This window comes from Dermochelys coriacea, chromosome 9 (genome assembly GCF_009764565.3).
Source record: "Dermochelys coriacea isolate rDerCor1 chromosome 9, rDerCor1.pri.v4, whole genome shotgun sequence".
NCBI lineage: Eukaryota > Metazoa > Chordata > Testudines > Dermochelyidae > Dermochelys > Dermochelys coriacea.
Window position 1 is genome coordinate 15,701,603 of NC_050076.1, and position 15,951 is coordinate 15,717,553.

General features: G+C 39.6%; 1 protein-coding gene across 1 annotated transcript in view; it reads right to left on the minus strand.

Moving 5' to 3' along the window:
* FNDC3B (fibronectin type III domain containing 3B) overlaps positions 1-15,951 on the minus strand; it is a 359,968-nt gene that overhangs the window by 123,433 nt on the left and 220,584 nt on the right. Inside the window, exon 7 of the mRNA XM_038417217.2 lies at positions 8,080-8,138. Within this exon, the coding sequence (XP_038273145.1) occupies positions 8,080-8,138 (59 nt within the window). The remainder of the gene's footprint in view (positions 1-8,079; positions 8,139-15,951) is intronic.

Sequence of the window (15,951 nt, forward strand, 5' to 3'; positions counted from 1 at the left end):
AAGTATTTTACAGGCCAAAGAGAATTTCACAATAAAAAGATCCAAATGATCATTTTTTTTGGACATATATTATTACAGATTTCTTCTGTTATTATGGACATATGCTTGCATAATTGTTTTTCATACATTCAGACAGGGATTTGGAACTTTATACACAATATCCAGCCAATGTTCTATTGAAAATTTTTTTATGACTACTAGCTAAGACACACGTATATATGCTCTTTATTTGGTAAAAAGCTTTGTCCTTTAATGAACTTCAGTGATTTGAAGAAAGTGAAGTTTCTCTTAACGTAAGAGAAACAGTAAATCTTATGGGCTACCCACAAGAAAATAGTGGAACACATTTAATGCTCTGAAGTCAAATTGCACAGACTGGTTCACATAAGGATAAAAGATTACTATGGCTACCAGCTAAGGGAGTTGTTCCATTAGCTGAAGTGCTACAGGTTTAAGCTTTGGTGCTGAAGATCCAGATTTTAGTTCTTCTACTGACATGTGGTGGTGGTGGTGGTGGTGGAGAACACACAGCAACTGCTGATGTCACAAATTGAGTTTTAAAATAAACAGGTAGCTGACAATTAAAGTAATTCCTAAGTGAACCCTGAAAGTGCCAAACAGGTTTTCTGACACCCTCTCAAAACCTGCATGGCATGCACTAAAGGTTATTTATACATAAACAGGATTAATTGTTAGATGAAGTCAGAAACTGAAATTCTGAGTCCACATTTTTAGCATGGCAAACCACAATAGTACTATCCCCAGGAGAGTGAGAATTTGGAACAAACAAATTTGCATGACTCAAGGGAAAAACAATCATCTGTCCAGTGAGCCAATAGGCTCAGTCTGACACCACAGTTTCCAGCCACACGTTATGTATCTTCAATATTTTCGTTGATGAGCGGCTAAGTTGTTTCTCGGTATGAAGAAATAACTTCTGTAAGGATCAACGAATATTATGCCTGCTATGGAGGAAAGAATACAGTCCCAACTATTCAACTTCCAAACAACAGGCAAGATCCTGAAAGGTGCTCAGTGCTCTCAACTTCTATTTGTCCCAATGGCAGTTGAAGGAGTTGAACACCTTTCAGAAGATACTGAGAACTTGGGCAAGATCTTTCCCAATACCCCTTCTTGAACTGTTTCTTTATGCGCACGAGAGCATCATAGCTATTTCATGATGCTGGGTCCAAACCCACTGAAGTCTATGACAAAGTTCCTATTGTCAAGACAATGCAGTTAAGAACATAAGAACAGCCATACTGGGTCAGACCAAAGGTCCATCTAGCCCAGTATCCTGTCTTCTGACAGTGGTCAATGCCAGGTCCTTCAGAGGGAATAAACAGAACAGATGATCATCAAGTGATCCTTTTGCTGTTGCCCAGTCCCAGCTTTTGGCAAACAGAGGCTAGAGACATCATCCCTGCCCATCCTGGCTAATAGCCAATTGATGGACCTATCCTCCACGAACTTATTTAGTTCTTTTTTGAACTTTGTTTATAGTCTTGGCCTTCACAATATCCTCTGGCAGAGAGTTCCACAGGTTGATTGTGCATTGTGTGAAGAAATACTTCATTTCATTTGTTTTAAATCTGCTACCTAATAATTTAATTTGGTGACCCCTAGTTCTTATGTTATGAGAAGGAGTAAATAACACTTCCTTATTTCTCCACACCAGTCATGATTTTACAGATCTCTATCATATCCACTGTTAGTTGCCTCCTTTCCAATCTGAAAAGTCCTAGTCCTATTAATTTCTCCACATGGAGAGAGCTGTTCCATACCCCTAATAATTTTTGTTGCCCTTTTCTATACCTTTTCCAATTCCAATAAATCTTTTTTGAGATTGGGCAACCAGATCTGCTTGCAGTATTCAACATGTGGGCGTACCATGGATTTATATAGAGGCAATATGATATTTTCTGTCTTCTTATCTATCCCTTTCCTGATGATTTCCAACATTCTGTTAGCTTTTTTGACTGCTGCTGCACATTGAGTGGATGTTTTCAGAGAATAATTCCCAGATCTCTTTCTTGAGTGGCAATACCTAATTTAGACCCCATCATTTTATATTATAGTTTCCAATGTGCATTACTTTGCATTTATCAACATTGAATTTCATCTGCCATTTCGTTAACCAGTCACCCAGTTTTGTGGGATCCCTTTGAAATAATTTGCTGTCTGCTTTGGACTTAACTATCTTGGGTAGTTTTGTATCATCTGTAAATGTTGCCACCTCACTGTTTATCCCTTTTTCCAGATCATTTATGAATATGTTGAATGGTACTATCCCCAGTACAGAACCTTGGGGGACATCACTATTTATCCCTCTCCATTCTGAAAACTGACCATTTTTTCCTTCACTTTGTTTTCTATCTTTTAACTAATTACTGATCCATGAGAGGACTTTCCCTCTTATCTTACTCCAGCTTTCCAAAGCTTAAACCAGGAGGTCAGATTCTGATCCGTTTCATGAATTCTATTTCATTATAACATCTACTCTTCCTCCCTCAGCCAGTGCAGGATTGTTAACCAAAGAATTTTTTCCAGACCAGTTTTTATGACTCAAGAGAAGAAGGAGCTTCCACTACTTCTCCATTGGAAACAGAATGCTTTTATTCTATTAAACACTGAACTTGCAGTACTGGTATAAAATACTTAAGTGTGGTATTAATTCTAAACAGGAAATATTTCTGCATAGGATTTGTTCATTTTTAATTCTGTCTTAAGTCTACCCTACCAAAATATTACAAACTGGAAGATTTCTTTATCATCTGGGGAGATGATTCCCCTTTGTGTACGGTCCTTACGCAGATGATAAGGCCCATTCTGTCAGAAGTCCTTTTTCCAGTTGGGTAACATAAGCCACTTTGTCCTACAAGCTACTGTATTTGATTTTTACAGATTTTTTTTTTTAAGGTCGAGAAATAACTACACATTCTTTGTCACAGGAGTTTTCTGTGTCTAGTAAAAAGCACAGCTAATTAGTTCCTGCAAGTTTCTCAACTTACTTGGTAAATGTCTGCTTTATAAGCTACTGAAAAGGTGGTGGAGTAAATAATTATTTTACAGAAGTCCTTATAAAATAATCCCAACCCTTGCACTACTTTATTAAAGTTACAAGACTGATAAATATCAGTTCTTCCAGTCATTCAGGTCATGAACAAAGGCCAACGTTTCCGTACAAGTTTACTTTGAGATTTTGGGCTAGTGTTCACAGGCCTTTTGTGATTGGGGGGGTGGGGTTATTGTATGTGTGCGAACTACACAGAATGAAGCATTCCTTTGCTCCCCAGAGAGCAATGTCTGAAAGACTTGTGAGTCAAATGAGCTCATGGCTTTTATGAGGTCAAGTTTTCCCTTTCAAATCATGGTCTGATACTGCAGTCCTTAGTCAGGCAAAAATCACAATGACTTGAAAGGACAACAGGAATGGGCTCTTTATTACAAAGCCAATCTTCATTTGAACTCAGATCCAGCATACCTGTATTGCTTCTTTACTCCCCCCCCACTTCCACTACCACCACCACACACCTCCCCACTGCAGTTGTCAGCATTTGCTGAAAGGATGCAATAACCTTTCAAGCTTCTCTGTAGCCACTTAGATCTGTTCCATTGTAGTTGAACACAAAGCGGCACTCAGCCATTTTTGAAGCTTGGCCTCGGGTTTCTCCTCTCTTAGGAAGGTGGCTGCTTCAGAGAATGAGTACCTTGTCTGTGACACTGGGAACTAGAAACTCACTGGGATTTCAGGTTAAAGAAGCAATCCTGGGAAAAATCTAATCCTTTAAAGAGCTGCCTTATAAAAGAGAAAATTTAGTTTGAGCTATGTGAAAGTTCCCAAAATAGGTGGCAACATTAGGTATTGTACAATGCACTCATTGCTTGAATTTCAGTCCACTTCCAACTGATTCACTGAAGTAATGCCTCATTACTTCATTGGTTTTACATACATGGTATTTCTTTTATTAAACAATTTTATTTTGTCTTTTATAAACGTTCTGCTTGGGCTACAAATATTTTACTACTATTGAAGCAATGGCATTACATACCATTTTTCTCACTACCAACTACATGTACACATTATATACAGATAGAATGTATACGTTACATAGATGTACATGTATACACACACAATAAATGATGGTAGCCTATGTTATTGTTATTGAGCTGAGTGAAGACTTGTTATGGGTTGAGTTAAAACACCATTGAGATTGATAGGTGTGAACTCACCATTCAATTAATATAACTATAAGCATATGCACCACCCTAAGATAAAAGTTGTCTGCACCCACTCAGGAGCTTTTGTCTGAGTATTGTTTCAGATAGGAGTGTATAGGAAAAAAGATCACCCAAACTCAGGAGAGACAAGAACAGAGAGAGATGGAGAGAAAGAGACAGCTTGAAGGGGTAGCTGAAAATATGGAAGAAACCTGGGAAAAGGTTTTTGGCCCAGGGTGCAGGCTAAGAGTGTGCTCTGGGATTGTGAGCAAAAGAAGCTGTTTTCTGCTATTGATTCTCTCTGTGTTCACTGGACTTTGTTGGTTCTTTGTAAATAAACAAAACTGCACCAAACTAATACTGGACTATCAGGAATTTCTACTCCTATCTGGAACGCCCACAAGGCCTCAAACTTTGATTAGCCATTCAGGTGAAAAAAGGGAAACAATATAAGTTTATTATTAGCATGAGGTTGGGATAGCCTTGTTACTTATGAGTGTTAAAGTTACAGGGAAGTGCGTGGGACATGCCAAGCATGTACCAATTGTGACAGGGCAAGGCCAGATGGCTATGGAAGAGCAGTAGGGGATAGATATATTAGCTCCAGGCTAAACAAATCCCTGGTACCAGGATAAGTGAAATGGAAGCTGCTCCAGGTCAATTAAGACACCTGGGGCCAATTAAGAACTGTCCAGAAGGCAGGGAGAAGGCTAGGTTGATTGGGACACCTGAAGCCAAACAGGGGCTGGCTGAAACTAGTTAAAAGCCTCCCAGTCAGTCAGGTGGGTTTGCATGTCAGGAGCTGTGGCAAGAAATTGCGCGGTTGGAGAGGCTGAGTAGTACACACCATATCAGGCACAAGGAAGGAGGCCCTGAGGGAAGGGTGAAGTGGAGCTTGAGGAAGTGAGGGCTGCTGTGGGGGAAGAAGCCCAGGGAATTGTACATGTCATGTTTCTAAAAGGCCAGCTACCATAGCTGATACTATTAGGGTCCCTGGGCTGGATCCCGGAGTAGAGGGTGGGTCCAGGCTCCTCCCCCCACCTTTGCCCCCTGTTTAATCACTGAGACTGGGCGACAACAGAGACTGGGCAAGGAAGGATAACTTGTCCTCACCTCCCTCGCTGGCTTATGATGAAAATGGCTCAGTACACTGTGACCCTTGTCTCTAGAGAAAGAAGGGTTACATGGAGCGTCACAGTGAGCCTCTGAGGCTAGCGAAATCCGCCAGGAAACATGGGACCCACGGAGGCAAGGACAGAACTTTATCACACAATACAAGGGTTACACCACACCATCATGTAATCAGCACGTGCCACATATACAACACACAACCCAACTATAAAAGCTATTTTAGGAATGTTCTAGAGAGTTTAAAACTTTAATTGTACTATTGTTTTATCCCTCTGCCTGTAAAGCTAAGTCTTAGATTTTGTCTACACTGGACTTTCATCCACAAAACTTTGGCCTTCAGGGGTGTGAAAGAAACACCATCGAAAGACAAAAGTTTTGCTGACGAAAAGCGCTGGTGTGAACAGTGTTTTGTCGGTGGGAGAGCTCTCTCCTGCTGACAAACAGTGGCTACACTGCGCGCCTTTTAGTGGCACGGTTGTAGTGGCACAGCTGTGTCGCTAAAAGGTGCATAGTGTAGACAGCCTTAGTTACCATGAGTCCAATTATACAGGATTCAGAGGTAACCATAAAAACTTCTAAAATAGCTTCTCTCTACAAAAACACTCACAGATTTAACTTCAGAATTATCAGGATCTTCCAAGGTTAGATATTCCTCCTCTCTAATGGTATCAGTCTCTTGTATCTAGCTTTGAAATATTCCATGATACTCTGAGTTCCTTTCCCAGGTCTGAAGAAGAGCTCTATGTAGCTTGATAGCTTGTCTCTCTTACCAATATAAGTTTGTCCAATAAAAGATATTATCTCACCCACCTTGTCTCTCTAAGCAGACATTAAAACAGTCATTGATGCCATTTTGAATATTGCCCACCCTGGGCAATAGGCCACTGTAACTTTGAGTGGGCACATTTGAGGAGCGGATGATTCCACATTTGAAGTGGGGAAAGGAAGGAAAGTTTCTTTTTTAAAATGGTGGCTTTGGGGACTAGTCAGAGGTTTAGAATGTTGGCCACAATCTCAGAGATGGATCAGTGGGCAAAGTGCCTTTGAGCGTATCCCTTCTTGGGCCTTAAGCCATGGCCAGTCTTGGGGTGGAATCATACAATTCTCCCACTCTCAGACCAGGCTTTGGGCAGCATTCCCTTGTTACTAACTTCATCTCAGCAGGTCTGATTGAGACTCAGACCCTGCAGTTCTGTTCCCTCCAGGGGCAATGACAGTAGCATCTAGTAACCAAACAGCCTTCCTTCTTAAAGCAGAGTGTTATTTATTTTGAATCAAAGAATTTAAGAGAAGACAAATCTTAAAAAATAAACCAGTCTATGTACATGCTTGTCTTTTGTTAAGGCTCGCCATTCCCTGGATCTGAGAGAGCCCCACTCCTCTAGGGGTCCCTCTGGGGAGTCTCTCTCTGTGTTAGCTTTTCTCCCACAATAGCTGCTAACAAGTGAAACATACATACCCTCCTCTCTTGAGAAGAGCTTTTTAACTGTTTAGTGTTCTTTTGATCTCTGGGCTTGTTGCCTGGCAATACAAAGCCTGCATCTTCACTGGCGACAGGATATAGGATCCTCAAAGCTAACAGTTTCCCCCATTGTCTAGTCACTGGCCCCCAACCATTTGTTTGGAGATTCTGACCAGGATCCACTGGGTTGCTTCCCTGCTTGTTTTTCCCACAGCCTCCTATTAACCTAGAACAATACATTCATACTGGAAAGTCTTACAACCCCACATACAATAACAGCATCTTACTGACCAGGTCACAGACAGTGTTCATAAATTATTACATCTCAATATTCTTAGAGTACATTACATAGCAATTCCACAGCAGTCACAATAGTGAACTAGTTTTCCTCTGCAGAACTATCCACTGCTTATGAATATACACCAAGGGCATGTTAATTGCAATAGTACAGTACAGAGGAGTTAGTGAAAAACAATGAGGTCAATCACATTTTTCATGACACAGATGTTTGTAGGGAAAAAATTAAATTGGGGGGAGAGGGCAGGGAAAGGCTGCATAAACCATTGCAACTTCAAGTCAGCAGGGATTTAGATTCCCTATTTATTCCTTTATTGCGTAAGGCCCTGGTCCTGCAAACAGGTGCATTGATGCAGACTTTAAAGTGTATAGAGTCCAGACTATCATGTGAACATAATGTCTGCACTGGCGCATCTGTTTGCAGGACTGGGGTCTAAACTGCAACAGGAACATATCTTACACACTTTTCATGTTATTAAATAATAAAATTTGGTTTGTTCTTGTCAAGAGTTTTGGTTTTTAATTCCTAATTTATTATTTCAAATTAAAGCTTGTTGGGGGAAGGGGATAGGAGAATTGATATCAAATACATAAGTATTTTTATTATTTATGTCCTTATATGTGCATTATCTTATATAACACATATAATGAAATAACTAACATTAATAAATTCATCCAAGGATTTTAAAGTGCTCTACAAATAGCCATTAATTAAGCCCCAGCATATGCTATAAGATACCTAGAAATTATGCCCACTGTATGGATTGTGAGTTTTGCCTCAGTGTGTACTTTGGACTGCAGAACTGTGATCCATAAAAATGTTCTTGGATGAAAATACATTTATACAACATTCTGGCATATAATAATTCAGAGGCCATCCGGTATTTCACCAGCATTATCCCATGGACAAAAAAATACACTTGGCATATATGTGAAGTCATCTTTTTTTGTAAATCTGGAACACGTACCTGTGGTTTCTCTATTCCAGAAAGAATGTCTTGAACTCTTTTGGTTTCTGAGTCATATTCTGTAAAACAGATGGGAAAAAAGTAAATTACCATCATTAGATGTCAATAATGTCACCAAACTCTATATTCCTCCACTGTGAAGTTTTTACTAGGAAAGAGACAGAACAGTAGGACTGGTTCATCAGAAAACAATTTCTTGTGGCACAGTTTGCTCTTAAGTAACAACGGCAGAAGAAAATACAATGTATGGCTCCTTATACATGAATAGGAAAAAATGGTGCAAGAATGAGTGGCCAGCGAAATTTTCAAGCCTTAATGACTGTAGCTACAGAGCTGCCATCCGCAGACTTCCTAAACTGATTAATATTTGGTTGCATGTGGCCAAATCCCCCCCACAAAACTTAGTTTCACAGATATGCTGCAAAAAACCCCAGGATATTCTATAACTCAATTAATGTTAAGATTAATCTGGTTTATTAACCAAAAATATCTTTATTCTGTCATCCATGGAACTGAACTGCAAGGAGAGTCCTCACTTTTCTACTTAGAGCCTGCTCTACTGGAAAATTAATAGCCTTTTTATTTTAATGGAAGTCTGTTGACCAAACATATTACCTTTCAAAAAAAAAATTAAAGCAAAGTAATTATACCACAAACAAACAAGTAAAAACAAAATGAGCAGGACCCTTCATACAGCAGAATAAAATTCTGGCACAGGGAATGTAGAAACTCATGAAGAAAAAACAGCAGGTTCAAATTAAAACCTCCAGAAATGGCTACTCCCCAAAAGGTTGACCTACTACTTGAAACTCAAGAATTTGCCCATTTTTGTCAAAAACCTGCTTGGGAAAAAAAATACCACCACCACCACTTTAAAAAGTTCCATGTGCGAGCATGCCAAAAAATTAAAACTGGCTCAGTACAGACAGGCAAAACTTCAGTGTAAATGCTCATCTCCTCCTGAAAGAATGTGCCTCAGTGTGTAGCGGGAATGACAGCCGGACTGCCTCCTATGATCTGGAGTGCTTTTCCGTCTCAGCCACTTGACAAAAATTAACCTAAGCTAATTCTGAATAAGAGGAAGATAGCAGGGCCATTTTTTTCCACAGTGTTAACACACTTTACCAGTTGTCTGAAGCGTATAAATTAGCATGCTTCAATACGGATAAGACAAATTTGACTTGACAACTATACAGATGGGCATGACCACACTGAGAGGAGACCCAGATGTTGATCCAAATAAAAAGTTAGTCAATGATTAGGGACTTTGGGGATTCAGTATTCCCTTTAGTCCTGTTGCAGAAGCAGCCCCGAGCCATGAAGTTTGGATCCAAATCTGAAAATTTTGAAGGGGTTCAGTGCTGTGGGCCCATCTCTAAAGAATGTCAGTATGGAACTGCTTCTATGCCTACAGTGGGTAAGAGAATGCTGTTACTTTGCCATTGGAAGTTTCTTTTGTGGTCATTACGTCACCTTAAATTACAGTCCCAGAAGCTAAGTTTGAATCCTTCTTGACCTTAAATCCTAAACATGTGGGCTGAATTTTCTCTCCTCGGTCTGCTTTCTAGCAAGGGTTCTATCTGTGGCATACTAATTAAGAGATGAAAATCAACCCTAAAGCTCAATGAAATTTCACTTCCCTCTCCTTGTGGAAAATGATAGCTTTGTATAGTAACTAAGCCTTTTTTGATGCCTTGCAGGGAAGGGCTTCAGGTTTAAGCCATTCCAAGTTCTAGAGCTGGATAATGAGACCTAAGAGAGTAGGGTACCCCCAGCAATGGTAAAAGTATCAGCTTTCTAACCAAAGTTAACATATCCTTGATCCTAGGGAAGCTTTTGATTCCAGTTCACTAAGTACACAGTCGGCACACGTCTGCTACCTCAGCCACCCACACTCCTCCAGGCTCAAAATGGCTTGGTGACAGATGCACAATGCCTGTCCTCATGACTGTCCACATGCAGTAGTGGTCAGTTTAGAGCTAGAAGCAAGTAAAAGAAACTTCATCAGAGAACTCAGGCAAGTAAAAAGACCAGCGTCGATGTAAACTCAGAAATGAGAAGTGGCAAGGTGACGCTCACCTCATTCATTCACCTATGAATGAATTTAATCCACATGACCAAACAACTAGCTCTTTAAAGGACCACTGATGCTCAGCACTGGGTATGGAAGGTTCTGATGGCAAGATGTTTTTCCCACCCCCAGGGCACTCACATAACACTTAAAAATTAATTTATTTAATCACAAAAATAGCCCTGACCCCACCGCTAACAATTTGTTATATAGTGAAATCATTTGGTGTCATCCTCAGCAAAACATTCCAACACAAAAGACTGCAAACCACCAACACCAGTGCTAATGGCACCCATGCATGTTGGTGGTTTCATGGGGGGGGATCAAGGTCTGATGAGTATCAGAGATTGATATGCCCTTTTTTGCACTTCCAGTTGTTTCTATGGTTTGAAGCATTGAGGCACACAGTGGCAGGGAAACATACTGAAACTTGCACTGCCATTACTTGTGCTGTTGAATGGACCATGTTCTCAGGGCAGTTAGTCTCACACTCAAATTACAAACCAGTTCCAAATCTGCTTTTATATTTGTTTAATAAACCAAGGAAGAATTTTCATTTTTGAACATTTATTTAAACATTCAACATCAAGGGTGTTTCTGCACATATTTAAACAGGCAGACAATGGGATACAGAATGCACTGCAGTCCTTTTCCATATCAGCAAAAGTGCCAGGCTTGTGCAGGAAAAATATAAGACTCATAAACTTAATGCAAGGAACATGCAAATGTCACACCTAGTTGAGGACATCTGCATATTCCATTCATGACGTTTGCATCATTCATTCATGATCCTTGCACTTTTGGAGGTATGAGTTATCTTAGGCTTACTCCATTGCTGCTAGTACCATAAATCATTCTACCTTTTAAGAAAGGAAATAATTGCAACACCCTACACACAGAGAGAAGAGCTGTTCATCATATGAACTTTCAGATCACTATACTATACAAAGCAGATGCCTGGAAGGTTTAAAAGATACCAGGCTGCATTCAGACACAAAACAACAGCACAAACAATGATAATGATGATGACAGATCATACACCTTAAATGGGAGGAAATATAAACTAAAGAGACAATGGGCAATAGAGATGCACATGAAAGGCAAGTAGTAACAACACCATAGTGGAACTGACATATGGCAAAACAGCAACAACTTTTAAATAATAATAAATAAAATATCACTAATAGTTTTTAATTAATTATTATTATTATAAAGGACAGTCACTCACAGAGGTGACAGTTCTTACAGCATTTCTTTAGGTTTTTTGTTTACTATTTGATGAACCAGATGAATTTTTATCAGGCTTCTGTTGGCTGTTGAGGTCTGTTCAATAACAAATATGATCATCCACATCCTTCTGGGCTACACTAGTCTATGGTGAACTAGAGAGATCATGGATCCTTCCCTCAGCAGGATGCTGGTCCTATTTGTCACCAGAGGGGCCAGTCTCTTTGCTAACAACATATTCAAGTATCAAGCTTGAGCTCTTTCTCCTGGGCCAACAAGGAACCTTGGGAGCCCTTTAGAGACAGCCCATGGGTGTTCTGTTAGCACAAGTCCCTGCTTCTTCCTGCATGTGCAGTACAAACATAATTCTTCTACCATTCCAACAGTGCTTTATAAAACAAGGCAAGTTTAAAAAATACAGACAAAAATATATCAAAGTTTAAACTTTCCACAAATACTGGCTTTCACATTTGCCCAAATAGCAGCTGTTTACGCACAATGTTTGAAATAGCTACAAGCCCTAAACTAATTAAAATTTCTCACCATAAATACAGTTTACTGATTTTAGGTTTGTTCTGCATTTTTTCCTTCACAGAAAAAGAAGAGGTCCAGTAGATACTTAGCTGCTGGCTATAGAAAGTATTTACTGTTTCAACAGCCCCTCCATTCCAGTGCAATGACATCAGCACGAATGCCTTGCAAACCTTATGTCTAATTCTCAAGCACAGCACCACGCTTGCAGATACGCCAGTCATAACACAATATGCTTTCTCAGAATTTGTTCCAGATTTACAAGGAGCTATGAGCAGCTCAGATACTAGTAATGATCTTTTATCAGTCACATAAAGTGCAACCTACAATTTGAAAGACACTAAACTCCGTGACCTATGCCGATGATGTCTTAAATAAGGACATTCCCTAAATGCTTGAAGACAGCAAGAAACAAATGTAAAAAGTGAAAGCATACATTTTTCAGAACTCAACACCATATCCCTATTCAGGACAGCACTTACACACATGCCTAACTCCAATTGAACACAATGAGGCTTAAGCACCCACTTAAGAGTTAGACACTTGCTTAAGTGCTGTCCTGAATGGGGATGGAATTACGGAGGTGCTTCACAGCTTTCCGGTAACTCAAGGTATATCTCTACACAACAAAAAAGAAAAAGAAAAGACAACCATGCAACAAGCCCAGGTCAACTGACTCAGGCTCGCAGGGCTCATGCTACTGGGGCCGTGCAGACTTACCCTCAGTACTCCTGCACTTTCCACAGTCAATATTCTGCCATTCAGTGGAAACAGGATCAGGCCCGAAAGGATAAAGCAATTCTTATTTCAATTCACTTTATGCAGCTCTGCCCAGTACTTAATGAAACTAAAAATATTCTGCAATATGGGCAAGTACCAGGCTTGTGAGCAAGCTGGTGTGCAGGGAAGTCAAACAGGCACAATGAGAGATACTCCTGTTAGAGCTATTTTTGATCAAATTAAAGTGGATATAATTTTTTAAAAATATTTTCACTTTCGATATTTTTTGTAATTTAGGAAAGTGCAAAGAAGAATATTGGTTGACTCCACAAGTGGAATGAAATGCTGGATGCAAGGGTCAAATGGAGTGTGTAAGTGGTTTTGTTCTTTTCCACCTCTTCGTTGCTACTGCTGGAACACAGCAACAACCACCACTTCCTACTTTACTGGCTAAAAATCTGAGTAAATTCCTGCTGTGAACATGCAGTTGATCCACCAGAAGGCAAAATGGGGCTTTCTTTGTAAAATGCAAGTACAAAGTCTATATTGCATCAGTTTTACATCTCAAGGAAGTGCTTTGTGTCTTACAAAGACAGTAACAGATGCAGAGTATCACACATGGCTGCAGCTGGTTGTTTCTGAAGAAACACCAAATTAAACAGTGATTTAACCCACAAAAATGGATAAAGTACAAGTTAGATCTGCTTGTATGGCAGACAACTTATGCACCAGTCCTTTTCTCCCACTATAATGAATAGCTACATGTTTGACCCTTTTAGCTAGTTTTCTGTGTCAGAAATAGTCTTTTATTTTTGGACAGCTTCTACTACACTATTTTACAACAGAAGTCTGCAAGATCTTTGGGTGTATAAAGTAAAGGTTGATACTTTCAAAAAAAGGAAATAAGGGCTCACTAAACATGGGTTCATGAACTGTGTGTGTAAAGATTTATGAATATGGCCACTCATCTTTTTGTTTTTGTAATGTGGATATATCTGTCACACTAAAGTAATCTACAAATAAACAGTATTTAGAGGCCCATGTCAGTCAACATATTTAAGTGTGTGTAGCTTCTAAGGGCCACATTTTCAAAGGACCCTTTTAAATTGTGTTGGCAACCTGTTTGAGTAGGCAGACTATATGCAAGGTATGTAAAGGTATAGATCTATCTTTGCACATTCCCATTTGCGGATATGTTACAGTGGCCATCAGATTTGAACTGGGGAGCTCCAGAATCAAAAAGCACGTGTGTCCCTACAGATGACAATTATAATAGACTCATCCTTTGTGGATTGGTCAAAGAGGGAACACTCAGCACACTTTGACCAATGGGTTAAACATTCAGATTTTTCAAGAATAAAATAGGAAGAGATTTTAAAATGAAATTACTCTATTGTATTGTTTCTAGTATATGAGCACATATACAGTGCTATGCTGTATCTCATTACACTTCACAGAGTATAGCTTCAGCTTAGAATGTAGTACGTGACCATAAAAAATCATGAGCAAAAATCATCCCTGATATAACTCCACTGTCTTCAATAAAAGGATGATTTTTGTCATTCCTTCTAATTGTGAAATACCAGGCTGAAAAAGCAAAAGCAATGGCTTTTCCTGAATGCTGCCTTGTTTAATTCCAAGAGTTGTCTCCCCAGTCCCACATTAAGGCTGGTGAGCACAGAACTAAAGAATAAGTGTGAAAGTCTGTTGTTTTGATAAGCATTACCTCTGTTCTTACAATTCTTGCTCATGGAATTTTTTCTTTTCTTTACCTCTTCTGATTGGGACAGATTTGTAATATTTGTATATATATGGTAGATCACCACAAACTCTCCCCTGCCTATTCTTTTCTGGAATTATAACTTCTCTGACAGGAGCTGCCTTCGTGGTACTTAGTACTTCTCAAACACCAAGGGACAGCACTTTCTGATTAGATAAAGACAAACAGAGACTGGGAAGTCCTTTTATATGTCTTATGTATGGGAATGCAGGTTCAAATATAGGATTTGAAAGTAACATTTGTGTGAGCAGTCAAGAAGGAGAATTGCAAGTTATTTTTAACTCCATCCCCAAGCTCCAATAGTTACTGGTGTAATGCAATGTCATCAACACTCTGATGAATAATGATGACAGTATCACCACAACCTAATGGTAGCACTTATGTATTTCTATTAATTGCTATATTCCATAGTGCTTTTATAGTGGGTAACTATTATTCCCATATTACAATCTGGAAAATGAAAAGACAGAGCTTAAGTGCCTACGGTCACAGAGTGAGACAACAGCACAGTCAAGAACACAGCCCAGAACTCTCAACTTCTCTGTGGGAGTCTCTTTTGTACTCTTTCAGATACAAACTTTGACAAAGTAAGGTAACCATTTCTAGGAGAAAAGAGGTTCTTAAAATACATTATGCCCTTCTGTGGTGGTTGGGATGTGTGTCAGTTCTACATACTATCCTTCAAGTCCCTTCATTTATTTGTGCACTATTTCTTATTTTCTTTATCTTGGCTCTCCTAATTTATTTTCTGTCTCTTGAATCTGTGCTTTTCTCTCTCTCCCCTCTTCATCAGTATTCAGGAGTGATGGCACACTCTGGCAAGAGAGTCAGAAGCAACCCTGCCAGTCTGATGAACAGAGGAGTCATTCAGAGAAGGTACCTTCTGAAAAGATCACTGTTACTACTACTACTACTACTACTATCAGTTGCCACAAACACCACATGGTCAGAAAAATCCCAGGGATTACCCCAGTCCTAGCCAAGATATGCAGAGCAGCAGGGTGGGAAGTCAGGATACTATGCTTTCTTAAAAAATAACAGCGACCCATGAGAAATCCTCATTGGTATCAGCAGTGAAGTGAAGTTATCTGGACTTTGCTGGTGCAAGTTTTCTCCTCTGATCTATAGGGTTCCCTTAAATTGGTTTCTCTGATGCCAGGAGGAGTAAGAGGCTAAAACCCAACACAGTTAACAAATGGAAGTATGGATTTCTTTTTTCCCCCTTAAGTGAATTCAGTGTTAATGAAAAGTGCCAGGCTAACAGCACTGCAAATTGAAGCCCTCTCTTCAGCCACAGGCAGTTTCTCCTGCTACTTGCCTCAGTGCTGGTTCTAGAAAGTCCAGAGTGGGAAAGAGCAACTTTGTCTTTCTATCCTTCAGTCTTCAGTTTACCTGTAAGGCAGGTAACAGGAATGCCAATTGTGGGGGTGGTCTTTATATCCTCTGGGAATTTAATAAAGATCAATAATTCACATAAGCCACAGACAATTACAACTTTCAACTGTTACTGGCATAGCTGGGATTCAAACCGGTGATCTAAAAG